The sequence below is a fragment of the Danio aesculapii genome, chromosome 7, assembly GCF_903798145.1.
Source record: "Danio aesculapii chromosome 7, fDanAes4.1, whole genome shotgun sequence".
NCBI lineage: Eukaryota > Metazoa > Chordata > Actinopteri > Cypriniformes > Danionidae > Danio > Danio aesculapii.
This window is the reverse complement of record NC_079441.1, coordinates 48,230,315-48,244,758: the sequence shown is the minus strand read 5'-3', so window position 1 is coordinate 48,244,758 and position 14,444 is coordinate 48,230,315. Positions and strand designations below refer to the sequence as shown.

Below are 14,444 nucleotides of genomic sequence, written 5' to 3'. Positions count from 1 at the left end.
ATTACATAGTTGCCACTGCCTACATTTAAATGTAAGGACAATGAGAGTTTCCACGCAGACAGCAGAGGCTGTGATGTTCAGAGGACGTGAGAGAGCGCTAACTGCAGTGTTCAGATATGACTGCAACAGGCACAGTTTGTGAATATTGCTCTTGAGAGTTCACTGCTGTTTTTTCAGTTTTATCTCCTCTGAAAAGCGTGCATTTCATTTATGAGTAAAAAAAAATAAATCTCAAGAAGGAAGAAGCATTTACCTGTGTACAAGGAGATGTAAGCTGAGTCAATGACATCAAACTTCTGTCCGGGAAGAAAAGGCCTCCACTGCAAGACAAGAGAAAAACAGAGGGAATTACTGTAAGAGAGCAATTTAAATTGAAAGTATTTAAAATTTGTTATATTAGTTCAATATTTGAACTTCAATTAACCAGATGCTATACAGTATATATATATATATATATATATATATATATATATATATATATATATATATTTATATATATATATATATGTGACATTTAAAATGACAATAAAACTGATTATTTGCTAACCACCTGCAATCCAACCACAACTCATTGTTTTTATAAAACAAGTTAATTAAATATTCAACATTTAACATTTACAATGCAGAATATCAAATCCAAATACTACTAAAAAAAGTTACATTTTTACTTTCATTAGTCGTATTAAAATATTAGAGTAGCATTAAAATATCATCACATACAATATTATGACTAATTAATCATTAATCACCTCCAATCCAGATTAAAATACACTTTTAATAAAACAAATAAATATTTGTAAAATGTATTTGTTATCAAAATAATTATCAACTTTAGCAACAATTATCCAGAATTATAAATGAAAAGTAAAAAAAAATGTTAATTATCTATGAGCAATATTACACAAGTAGCAGTGTGACATGGCTGTATATCGCCACTGGTGGGGCTCGAGGCTGCAGGCCGAGTGCCTTAGTGTCCCACCAGTGATGATTTACAGCCACATTGCACTGCTACGAGTGTGATATTGCATTTATACAACAGTTCGACGGCATAATCGTGTGTATATAAAATCAAACACGAAGAGTCTAAAAATCCTTTTGTAAGAGGAACTACTTTTTTCTGCCATTCATTCATATCTGCAGCTGACGTCAGAACAGTAGAAACCGTTACTAAATCACAAACGTCATTTTAAAGCTAGTATTTGAATGATTCTCTAGCGTAATGTCTAAAGTAATGACAAAATGGGTGAATTTGCTGACATTTTAAGATGTCTGAATGGCTGAAATGCCATCAGTGTAGGGACATTTCCCAGTATTTCTCTGTTGCAATCGAGATATCACAATACTTCAATCATTCATTTCATTCATTCATGTTCTTTTTCTCTTAGTCCCTTTTTATTAACCCAGAGTTGCCACAGTGGAATGAACCGCCAACTTATCCAGCACATGTTTTACGCAGCCGATGCCCTTCCAGCCGCAACCCATCTCTGGGAAACATCCATACACACTCACTCACATTCATACACTATAGACAATTTAGCCTTCCCAATTCACCTGTACCACATGTCTTTGAGGGAAACCAGAGCACCCGGAGGAAACCCACGCGAACGCAGGGAGAACATGCAAACTCCACACAGAAGCGCCAACTGACCCAGCCGAGGCTTGAACTAGCGACTTTCTTGCTGTGAGGCGAACAGCACTACCTACTGCGCCACTGTAACACCCCATCACAGTACTTAAACCCCAAAAAAGCCAAAGCAGCGCGATTTCTTATCTTTTCTCCTCTAAGGGCTTATTATGCGGTCTCTGTCGCCATCTTGTGGATGGACAACCTTAACTCAGTATGACAGGCTGATGGATGCCGACGCACAGTTTCTCAGAAATTATAAATACTTAAGATAGGCACTGTCCTCATAAATGAACTGCAGAGATGCAATCTAAACAACTACATTCTTGCCTCAAAAGTACATTATGTTGTTCAACAGCTGCAATAATTTTCAAACTCCAGCAAGTTTACTAATCTGATTTACTTTTGCTTAAAATGTTTGTAATACTAATTATTCCACCTGAGATCCAGGTAACTAGAATATACTATATATTCAAAAAGGTCCAAATAGTTCATTTTTTTAATAATACCAGCAGCCCATCTGCACTTTGCTGATATCTGAGTGTTAGTTCTGTGCCCATTACTGATCCAAATCCACCTGTCACTTTCATCTCATCAGCTTATAAAAGCTTTGAAAAATCTGTCCAGATATGTCTTGGCCCAGCCTTGATTTTCAACTCATTTGTCTTATTCAGTGGTGGTCAGACTTCAGCCTTCTGGCCTGACCTTGGCCAGCAAGTCCCTTAGCACTGAACACCTTGTACCCCGGAGCACTGAAGTATTATACAGTAGGTTGCAGTTCTGGAATATGACAGCAGGATAATATATTTCTGGGGGCTTCATATTTGATTTTTCTCAAATCTCTGTCAGTTAATTTGCTTCTTTTATTTTCTTGCAACCCTTCTGACAATTAGGCTAATTAGGCCAAACCCTCCCTCATTACACAATTACTCTACACATCACACGATATGCTGTAATCTAATACCATTTCAAGTTTATACAGCTTGGAGCTAAACAAATGGTCAAAATACTCACTTGTCTATCTAAAGTATAAAGCTGCAGATTAGGGCAGCACGATATTGGGAAAAAAAATATCTAATATTGTGATATTTTGTATTTCCGTGATATAGGTTGCACCTATTGTGATATGAATTCAAATTCACCAGATGACCTGAAAAGCTCTATCAGGAAATAATTCATTCATTTACAGTAAACTGATTGGGATGATTGTGTAGAAGAGAACCATAACATAATATACATATAATACATAAGTTACAATCATAGATCAATACAAAAGAGCAAAAATGCTGATTAAGTAAGCATGGCTTTCTGGGAAGCCAAACAGAATTTATCTACAAAAGATAGAATTCAATTCAATTGAAGTCAAGCTTATTTGTGTAGCGCTTTTCACAATAATTATTGTTCCAAAGCTGCTTTACAAAAGGTGCACATCATTACGTTACAATCAAAATCAGAAAGTTAAGGTGTTGTGTATAGGGTGAACATACAGAGTTAACCTGCTGTATAGTATCTTTATAAAAATCAGCTTCTTTAACATTTTGTCAATTTAGTGGCTAATTGTATGAAGTTCAGTTGTACGCAAAATGTGTGATTTTTAAAAGGAGGCGTGGCACCAAACCCCACCCCTAAACCGAACTGTCATTGTAGGATGAGCAAACAAATTGTACAAATGAGATCATACAAATTAGCTACTAAATCAAAAAGTTACAAATTGTCATGAGATAGCACTGAATATGTGTATAAAACAATTTCAACAATGTGTGTATTGCTTAAGATTTTATCTTGTAAAATGTAATTAAGCGTCACGGTAGCACAGTGGGTAGCTCGATTGCCTCAAAGCAAGAAGGTCGCTGGTTCGAACCCCGGCTAGGTCAGCTGGCATTTCTGTGTGGAGTTTGCATGTTTTCCCCGTATTCGAGTGGGTTTCCCCCACAGTCCAAAGACATGCACTATAGGTGAATTAAACAAACTAAATTGGTCGTAGTGTATGTGTGTGAATGCAAAGAGTGTATGGATGTTTCCCAGTGTTGGGTTGCAGCTGTAAGGGCATCCGCTGTGTAAAACATGAGCTGGGGGATAAGTTGGTGGTTCATTCCGATGTGGCGACCCCGGATTAATAAAGGGACTAAGTCGAAATGAAAATGTAATTAGCAAAATGCATATTCTTCGTTTTATGAGTAATTCAATAAAAATGTATTAACTCATTCATTCATTAATTCATTTTCATCCACTTTTCTGGGGCCGGGTTGCGGGGGCAGCAGCCTTAGGAAGAACCAGCTCCACCAGGGGGATCCTGAGGCATTCCCAGGCCAACCGAAAGACATAGTCCCTCCAGCATGTCCTGGGTCTTCCTTAAGGCCTCCTTCTGGTTGGACATGCCTGGAACACTTCCCTAGGCCACCTCAGCTGACTTCTCTCAATGTGGAGGAGCAGCGGCTCTACTGCGAGCTCCTTCTGGGTGACAGAGCTCCTCACCCTACCTATAAGATTGTGCCCTGCCACCCTGAGAAGAAAAGTCATTTCGGCCGCTTGTATCCGAGATCTTGTCCTTTTGGTCATGACCCAAAGCTCATGACCATAGGTGAGAGGAACGTACATTGACCAGTAAATAGAGAGCTTTGCCTTTCAGCTCAGCTCCTTTTTTACCACAATGGACCGGTACATTGACTGCATTATAGCCGCCACTGCACCAATCCACCTGTCAATCTCACGTTCCATCCTTCCCTCACTCATGAACAAACCCCAAGATACTTGAATTTCTCCACCTGGGGTAAGGACTTTCCTCCAACCTAGAGATGGCAAACCACCTTTTTCCGGTGGAGCACTATGACCTCGGACTTGGAGGTGTTTATTCTCATCTCAGCCAAGTCACACTCGGTAGCAAACTGATTTATTATTCTTTTTTAATAAAATATAAAATAATAAAAAATAATATAAAATTTCTTGTGCTTAAATGCTTTAAGGTGTCTTGAAATGCTCATACACATTCCTTAACAACATATGAAAATGATGCACTTTCAATTCCTTAGGGTTAATCTCTGCATTGACTCCACAAATTTACTATGTTCTGAACTGTGGCTCCTGGTCAATAATCCCAACTCAATGTTGCATATCCTGCGATGTGACTAATATGAGTGTATTGTGATATCATTGCTGACCGGCAGCTAACTCTCTGAAACTCTCACATGGTAGCCCACTGAAGCTAAGCAGGTTGGCGTCCGATCAGTATCTGTATGGGATACCACATAGGAAAGCTAGGCTGCTGCTGGAAATGGTCTTAGTGAGGCCAGCTCTATACTGCTCAGTGAGCGCTGCTTTTTGGATGAGACGTTAAACTCTCTGTGTTTGTTAAAAATCCCAGGAAAAGTAGGGGTTTAACTCCGGCATCCTGGCCAAATCTTAGCCCACTGGCCTCTGTCCATCATGGCCTCCTAACCATCCCCATATCATGATTGGCTTCATCACTCCGGTCTCCTCTCCCCCAATCAGCTGGTGTGTGGTCTGGATTCATATGGCTGGCGTTGCTTCATCCATGTGGATGTTGCACACTGGTGGTGGATGAGGAGACCCCCGCCCCCCCTCCAAAAAAAAAAAGTTAATCGCTTTGAGTGTCCAAAAAGGGCTATTTAAATGTAAGGAATTATTATTATTATTATTATTATTTTATTATTAATAAATGATATATAGTGCAGCCCTACTGCAGATGCAAAGTACAAATGATTTAAAGAGTTTGACAGCCCCAGTAATGTAAGCCAGATTGTGGTAGTTTACCATTCTCAAATAGCAAGGTCTAAAATTATGCCATACAAATTGTGTGCCGCACAGTGTTTCTTTCTTTTTTTCCCTACCTATTTGCATAAATCCTTGAGTGAATCGAGAGCTTAAACTAAGCAGACAGTACATGCAAATAAACAGTCCTATCAGCAGCTGCAATTCACTCTTAGTGAATCGGCTCCATCCTCACTGTCATTTACTGCTTTCACCCTCACAATGCTCTGGGACGACTCCGGCACTCCAAATAGATGCTATACAGACACGTAGCAATTCTTCTAAAGAGGCTCTACAATTACGACATCACTTTTTGGCCACTCTCAAGCAAGAGGCCAATTAGCAGTCGCATAACAAAAATTCACACACACATATACACACTCTTCATTCACACACCAATGCCACACGACACAGCTGCTTTCAGCATTTCAGACTGTACAGCCAGACAAAAGAACGGGAAGAGACAGGGAGAAACGGAGAACAAAGAGAAAAGAAAATATGAGAGAAATTAATTTGATTCGGAGCAGTTTGATGTCAACGTCACTTATCGTTTGACAGTTTCAGGCTTAGAAAATGGTAGAAAACAGCAGCAGCGTCTATAAAACTCACCGTCTTTGCATACTGATTAGTTACCAGCACAAACTTAAGCATTTAGAGGATTATTTGACTTGATTATGGTTTTGTTGATTTATTTGTCACAGAAGCTCTGCACAGAATAAACCCATATAATGTAATAAGGGTTAGTTTTGAACAAACACGACGTGAGCGTCCGACAGATCTGAATCAGTTTACTTCAGTGTTTAGTATTCACCCTGTTATTCTGCACAGCTTGTGTTTCTCAAGGTCAGATCTGCCTTTCGAGAATCGATGGAGTGCAGTTACAGCACAATGTCAGATCTGAGGAGCCACAGACGCCTGTTTGCCCCCAGTGACATAATAAACACACACACACACACACACACACAAATACATGCATGCAAACAGTCGAGCACGGTCACACACTGATAAATACACAGCTAAGCAGTATTACACACTGAGAAAGGACTAGCTAGCCTGCTGCTTTGCTTTGTTATTGTCTACATTACTAAGAATAAAGCAGAGAACAATAATAGGACAATAATGGAACAACGATGTTCCAATAATAAAGGAAAATATATTGTGACATTTGTTCACCCAAAAATGAAAATGTCTTCACTATTCACTTACCCTCAAGTGGGAGAATTTATTTCGAAGATATGTTAGTAACCAGTAGTCATTAGCCCCTTTCACACATACAGACCTTTCCAGAAAATCGCCGGTAAAGGTCTGTATGTGTGAACAGGCCCTTTTTGAGAATACCAGTAAATTTGTTCTGACAATTGTCAGAAAAGAGAAGTTGTAACATTACCGGTAATTTTCCGGAATGCTGCGCTGTGTGAATGCAGAAGGAAGATTGCCGGAAAGAGCGCGTTTACATCTAGACGCGCTGATGTGAAACGTCTACTTTAGCCAATCAGAACACTCAGACGCATTCATATATATATATATCAATATATCAATTATACACTCATTTTTTATTTATTGTTTTGCTCATTCAAACTACTTATTTAAAATGAGCTAAAACAACACAATTCTTGAGATTTCATTGGGACAACTTATTTTTTTATGTTCAATCCACATAAATGTGTTAAAAGTGTTAACTTAATTTGTGTTGGGACAACATGAATGAATTGTGTGGAACTCTACAATAACAAAGCCTCATGGCTTGGTCACATTAAAAAAATGAGCTCAGACTGAGAAACTAGACATAGTGTTGGTTTTATATACTGATTACTTTATCAAACAATATTAAGTGCAATAACATGCACTCACTGCATTTAAAAATAGACACTTCAAGCTTTCTATAGATATATGTCTCATGTCTGTGTGCTTTGGTTTCGCAGGGTTTCAATTCATTCTAGAGACGTGTTTCTAAAAACAGAGAGACAGAAGAATGCCTTCACTTTTTTCCCTTATTTTGCAAAAGCACACACGTTTGTTGTTATTGTGAGTGTACACAAAAAAGTAGACACCGATTCAGACACAGACTCAGCTACCAATTACAGATTTGATTGATGTATTGCTCTTAAGTACGATCAAAGCTAAAAATTGTGCAATTTAAGTTCTTTTCGGCAGTATTTTTCAGGTTTCGTGTTTTCCTCATGTGACTTTCACCATGTGTTCCTTTGTTCTGCTTTCCCGCCACCAGTCAGTCTCAAGAGTTTCACCTATGTGTCATTATTGTCATCATCCCCAATGTATTTATATAGTCCCTGTGTGTCATTCAGCCTTTGTCCAGTATTCTGTCTGTCTACTGATGCTTGTTTTCACGCCATGTCATTCGTGTGTTCTTCCATGTAAATGTTTGTTAATAAATCAACGTATTTAAACTCCTGTGATCCTGTGCCTTCCTGAAGTGAACCCAGGCGTTACAGTTATTAGAAGACTCCTCAAAACTTGTGTATTTGCGTTTGCCGACCCCAAAGGGTTAAACAAGTTTGTTTTCATCTCAGGCTATGTTTGGCAACAATTTTTTTCCTTGTGTTTTCAAAAAAGTTTCATGTCTACATGATATTTGTGCTTGCCTATAATTGCAAATGACGTCATTGTTTTCAAACATTGTCATTTTCTGGTGCTTACATTGACATGACAACGGCATGACAACGACAACGGTTTTCAGATTTATGTGTTTTCAGTCACAAAAATGCCATTGTCATGTAAACGAACAAGCAAAGGGTATAAAAAGTTTTCAGTTTTTGTTATGTAAATAGACCCTCAGACTTTAAGAGGATCCCAGTTATGCACTGACATTACTCAATGAAAATAATGGCCATTTACTGACCTATTCATTCATCCACTTTCCTTCGACTTTATCCCTTTTTCATCAGGGTGGCCACAGTGGAATGAACCGCCACTGAACTGTTCATCATAAGCAAATAATTTCAGGGAAGAGTGAGAGGTCAGAACGAGAATTCAAAAGAATAATTTTTATTTTATTTTATTAATTTTAAACTCCATCGCAGCTTGTACTGGTCAAGGAAAAGCCCCGTAAATTACATGCAAAGCAGCCATTCGCAGTTATTGTTCAGCATCAGTGTCCTAGACCAGGGGTCACCAAACTTGTTCCTGGAGGGCCAATGTCCTGCAGATTTTAGCTTCAACCCTAATCAAACACACCTGAACAAGCTAATCAACGTCTTACTAGGTACAGTATACTTGAAACACCCAGGTAGGTGTGTTGAGGCAAGTTGGAGCTAAACCCTGGAAGGACACCGGCCCTCAAGGACAGAGATTGGTGACCCCTGTCCTAGACCATCATGCATATCTATATAATCTTATCCAAATTCTTGGATGACTTTAAAAAGTCTTTGCTGTGAGCGTCACATTCTTCAAACAAGTGTTGATCCTGTTACCTGTTCATTAGCCTGTCACCCAGTAATCAAGTTAAATTACTGGAAAATTACTACAATATCAAAATGTGCTGAACACACAAGCACGAACTACACCGATGATTGACGCAAAAATGATTTCCATGCCACAAATTCCATCTTTAACAGCTAAGATATCATTCACACATCAAGAGCCGATTACTGGTAAACGTTGCATTTTTTCATTCTTGGATGGGGAGAAGCGCATCAGGCAAATCTTATTAAAAATGTAATAAAAAAACTACTTCTGACTGAATGCTTTTTTTCAAATAGAAACGTGAAATGCATAAGAATTAATAACTTTTCACAAATATTTCCAAAGATTTCGATAAAACTTTCTGTTCTCTTCTCTTCATCTCTTTTTTTACAAATAACTGTTTACAGTTAGATCAAACATAAATCTCAAGATATCGTAATCCCTAGAAAACAACACGCAGCTTGTGATGTCGCACATATTGCATCAGCTACAGATTTATTTATCCTTTGTTTTTACAAAAAAAAAATACAATAAATAAAAAAATAATACAAATTAATTCTTTACTGTTGAACGACAGCACTGTCTATAATAGTTCCTACCATGAATGCCATATTGGAAAGTTTCTGGTCAGACAACATCAGATAAACTTTATTAGATCTCTTTGTCCCTACAAAGCCAAGGGATTCTGTTAAAATGCTAATCAGGCTCAGAATAACTCTGGCGTAGGGTGCTAATGCTCAGAGCAACTATGAAAAGGTTTGAAAGTATATGAGTACATCACAGAGGTTAGATTGAATATCTCATACCTGAAATAAGAAAAAGAAGAGACTTTTACAAATGCAGTATCACTGAACATGGAGTAATGTGATCATATTGTGCAGTCTGTAAATTAGTTAATTTTAAAAATGCACAACAGGTTACAACAAACAAGATATTATTATTAAGCAACAATATTTTGTACACAATTCAGTTTTTTTGTTTTTGTTTCATTAATGGAAATAATAGGGTACATGCAGATAAATGCAGAAGGACTTTTAATTTGTCGGTATCCTGGGTCAAATGCTTCAGGTGAACTGTAAGCTGTTACAAAATCAGCACGTTTAAGGTCTGTTTTCTTTATAAATCAACGATCTTCACTGCCTATATGATATATGACATAAAGGGGGTCTCAAAATGTACAAGAAGCACTGCATTAAATGAGATTTTTCTGCGCCATGTCTTTAAAATATGACAATTTATTTTACTCCAGTATTTTTCTCATGTTTTTCTCATGTAAACAAATTTTTATTTTGGTTTATGCTTCAACAACTAAATGATGCTGTAAAAGAAGCTGTAAAATTAAAAAAGTCACATTAACCGTTCATCCGTTCAACTGTTTATCTGTATGGGAAGATACAGTTACTGTATGCACATACCCTATTGAAAGCAAAGCTGGAGCAGAACATCGGTGGGTATAACATAGGTATTTTTCCAGTGACATTCACACTTACTATAATGTTTTTTTCTTCCCCAAAATAAAGTGTATTCCCTAAATAAAATATTCAAGTATTGAAAATATAAATATACATAATAAAGGTATTAAATGTATTAATGGATACATATAAATGTGTAAATAAATAAATACATAAATAAATAAACATTATTATTATTATTAATAAGTATTAATTAGTATTAATTATTAAGTATTAATTAATACTCATCAATTACAAAGAATTAATAAGTAGTAATTAATTTGTCCCTCGGCTTTGTCCCTTTATTAATCTGGGGTCGCCACAGCGGAATGAACCGCCAACTTATCCAGCACATTTTTACGCAGCGGATGCCCTTCCAGCTGCAACCGACCACTGGTAAACATCCATCCACCCTCATTCACACAAATACACTACGGACAATTTAGCTTTTTTACCCAATTCACCTACACCACATGTCTTTGGATTTGTGGGGGAAACTGGAGCACCCAGAGGAAACCCACGCGAATGGGGGGAGAACATGCAAATTCCACATAGAAATGCCATCTGACCCAGCTGAGGCTAGAACCAGCAACCGTCTTGCTGGGAGGCGACACCACTACCTACTGCGCCACTGCGTCGCCATAACTAATATTATTAATTCATATTAATGCAAAAATGCAAAAAGTATTCATATTATGCAAAAATCACATTATTAGAACATATTTAAACATAGTTATGTGGCAACAGTGTATGAATAAAGCCAGTCTGTAATGGTAAAAATGTAGAAATTATTTCTATTATTAATATATTTATATATATATATATATATATATATATATATATATATATATATATATATATATATATATATATATATATATATATATATATATAATCACACTTCATAAAAACAGTCTGTAGAAAAAGATTGACACTTTCCCTTTGTACATCAGAGGGGGAAAGCCCCATCTTTTAGTGATGATCTCTCCCTCATTAGCATAAACAGCCCTGAGTGAGAAGCAGCCGTCTGCTATTAGAGTTTTGAATCTGCCACATAGATTCACTGGCTGCATCCAAAATCAAATCTCATACTTCCATACTATACAGTACACTAAAACAGTATGCGAGCCGAGTAGTGTGTCCGAATTTATAGAATTCGAAAATCAGTATGCGAGAAGTACTCAGATGACCTACTACTTCCAGCGAGATTCTGAAATGCGCATTGTATGGACGCTATGCTATCCCATGATGCCCTGCAAGAGAATTCATGAAAGGGAGTGAAGCGGTGAAACTTACGCAGGTAGGTCAAATGATTATGACAAAATGGCGGGTGTAGTACGTCTCAGTTCCATTCATATTATGACATTCATACTGTACATAACGTACTTTTCTAACGGTTAAGTAGTATGTTTAAATTCAAATACAGTACTTACTCGGTAGGCAGTTTCAGACGCAGCCACCTTCTATGAGGGCTGGGAGCACACTCTCATTTTAATTTAAAGCGACAGTCACCAAAATGGCACAATTTGAATCAAAACCTGAAAGGGCAGTTTCAAAGATTTATTTAAAAAAATACTTGTGTAGTATTTTGAGCTGAAACCTCACAGACATATACAGACATTTTAGATAAAATCTTCCCAAAGGCTACAAATTTATCTAACTAGTCCAGTGCAGTTTGGTTAATAAATGATTTCTTAGGTTTGCCACATAAGATTAGCTGCTTCTGCTTTTTTTGGTGCCTGGTCCCTATTGACTGTCTAGCTGAGAATACCTCCAGAAGATCAGTGAATTAATTCTTAGGGCTCCTCTAGTGTCTTTGAACCTCCTCTTCTCCTGCGCTCTGCAGAGAACATTAAATAAGGGCTGGATCACAGCTGCATCTTGGGCCTTCTCAGCCTCCAGGCACTGGAAAAGCTGTGCAGTGCGGATTTAGAGGGGAAAAAAGTAATGCTAATTTTTTTTATCAATCATATAGAGCTGTGAAAGAGTGAAGACAGCTTTTTGATGGCCACATTAGTGTTGTGTGTCGATAACAGCTTTAAGAGCGTGATAAAATTAAAACTTTTCAGCTGACACTCTAAACAGATGTGAAAAATGTATACAAAAAGATCTTTACTTTCCAATTAGCGCTCCACTTTGTGCTCATTTATCCAGTCAAATGTGTGAATCAAAAGAGTCACACTAATTGAATTTAATTCACTATACTGTATTGTTATACAGGCCTTTTTTTAGTTTTACATTCTGATTAATAATTCATCAAAAGATTCAATCACAAACAAATGAAGCTTCCCAGAGGCCGTTATTCAAGTTTACAACTGAGACTGCTATTCGGAGAAGCATCAAAAGATGCAGGGATGAGAAAGACTTATTAACCTGAAACATTTATGAATCCAATTTTGCATTTTAGTCCTAATAGCTATTATTATGCATTGCCAGATTTATTCATTCAGCGGAAGCTTTCATCCAAAGTGATTTACAAATGAGGAATACTCCAAAAGTGCATTGCATCCCAGGGAAAGAGCATGAGAAGTGCTCTTACGTAAAGCTCCACAATTGGCAAGAAGAATACAGGCTAATACAAAAATATAGGTAAGACCCAGTGACCCTGTGAAAGTAATAGTACAGTTAAGTAAGAGCATTAAGAGCTGTGTCAGTAGAGATAGGTCTTTTTTGGGGGATGATATAAAAAGTCTCAGCTGTTCTGATGGAGATGGTAAGATTAATATGTGCCCTGACAGGTTTGCTGAAGACTGAATGTGCTTTCTGAATCATCTGCAGTTGTTTGGATGTGCTTACAGGATGGCTGCCTAAAACAGCACAGCATAGACTAGTTTAGCAATGACTAAAGCCTGGATTAGATAAGAGATGTCTGATTTTACTGGATATATGCCTGGGTGATACAGTAGATCCATCTGTATCTAAAAGAGGAACGTTGATGTCATGATTACCAGCGATCTCTAACCACCAGAGGTCGCTGGTAAGCACTCACCCTCACAATAACTTATGGACTACAAATCCGCCATTCATGGACTACATTTTCATACATGCACTCCGTTCCACAAACACACATGCTTCCTCATTTTCACTGATTAGACTTGCACCAGCTGAGGATTGTCAGAGACTGATTACACACACTATTTAAACAACACACACTCTCCCTGCCTTTGCCGAGTCTTGTTTTACTGTAAAGTGACATTACAACGTGTTTCCTTAGTCTTGTTTCTCCGTGTGTTTACCCTAGCCTTGTTTACCTAGTTATCCTTGTCTGCCGCCTGCCTTCCGACCTCTCGCCTGTGTTTGATTACGATTCTGGACTGCCTTCATACATCTGTTTGCACCTGTGTTGACCTTTGTCTCCCTGAGTTTGAATAAACCTGCACGTGGATCCTAAACCTCAGTTGTCTCTGTCACTCCCCGTGTTACAGTTGAACTCTAAACATTGTTTTTTTTTTTGGCATGTTTTTTTTATTTTGTTAATTAAATTTAAAACACAAATGAATTTAGTATAAAGGACATAGACCCATATGTATGGAATGTTGAAGAAGACACAATAGTTAATAATGTTAACAGAAAAGAAAAAGCAAAACCCATGAAGACACATACATGCATGTTGAAGTGTTTTCAGAGCTGCCTTCCGACTTTTTTAAGGAAAGTTTATTGTGCGTTATTTTCTATTATTAATCAGTACTTGTGACTAAATAACAATTTCAGTGACTCGCAACCCCTACTTGTCTCGGAGGTGGTTATAAATATGCAAATATGCATAAAACATGAGCATATTGACAACACAAAAATGCAACAGTTCAATAGCCATACAATTTTTTTATGGTCATTTCTTAATTGAATCAACTTGTTGTTGTTGTTGTTGTTGTTTAACAAATCTATTAACTATCTTCTGTGGGTTATGAATAAAATATGGTAATTTGAATAGTTTAATTAAATGCATTTGAGTTTTGGAAATCACCAAGCAACCCTTCGCCATTGTTCGTGACCCCCCAGGGGGTTGCAAACCCCCACTTTGGGAACCATCAAGATTTTTAGACTCAGAGGTATCTTGAAGCTATCATTACCACAAAAAGTACCAAATTGTACCAAAATCATTTCATGTCAACAACTTACAACACCCACACATTCACTCATTTTTCTTTGCCTTAGTCCTTACCTATTTGTGGTCGTCA

The 14,444-nt window shown here is 37.5% G+C and overlaps 1 protein-coding gene across 1 annotated transcript in view; it reads right to left on the bottom strand.

Moving 5' to 3' along the window:
• b4galnt4b (beta-1,4-N-acetyl-galactosaminyl transferase 4b) overlaps nucleotides 1-14,444 on the bottom strand; it is a 154,520-nt gene that overhangs the window by 32,582 nt on the left and 107,494 nt on the right. The window contains exon 10 of the mRNA XM_056462036.1: nucleotides 254-320. Within this exon, the coding sequence (XP_056318011.1) occupies nucleotides 254-320 (67 nt within the window). The remainder of the gene's footprint in view (nucleotides 1-253; nucleotides 321-14,444) is intronic.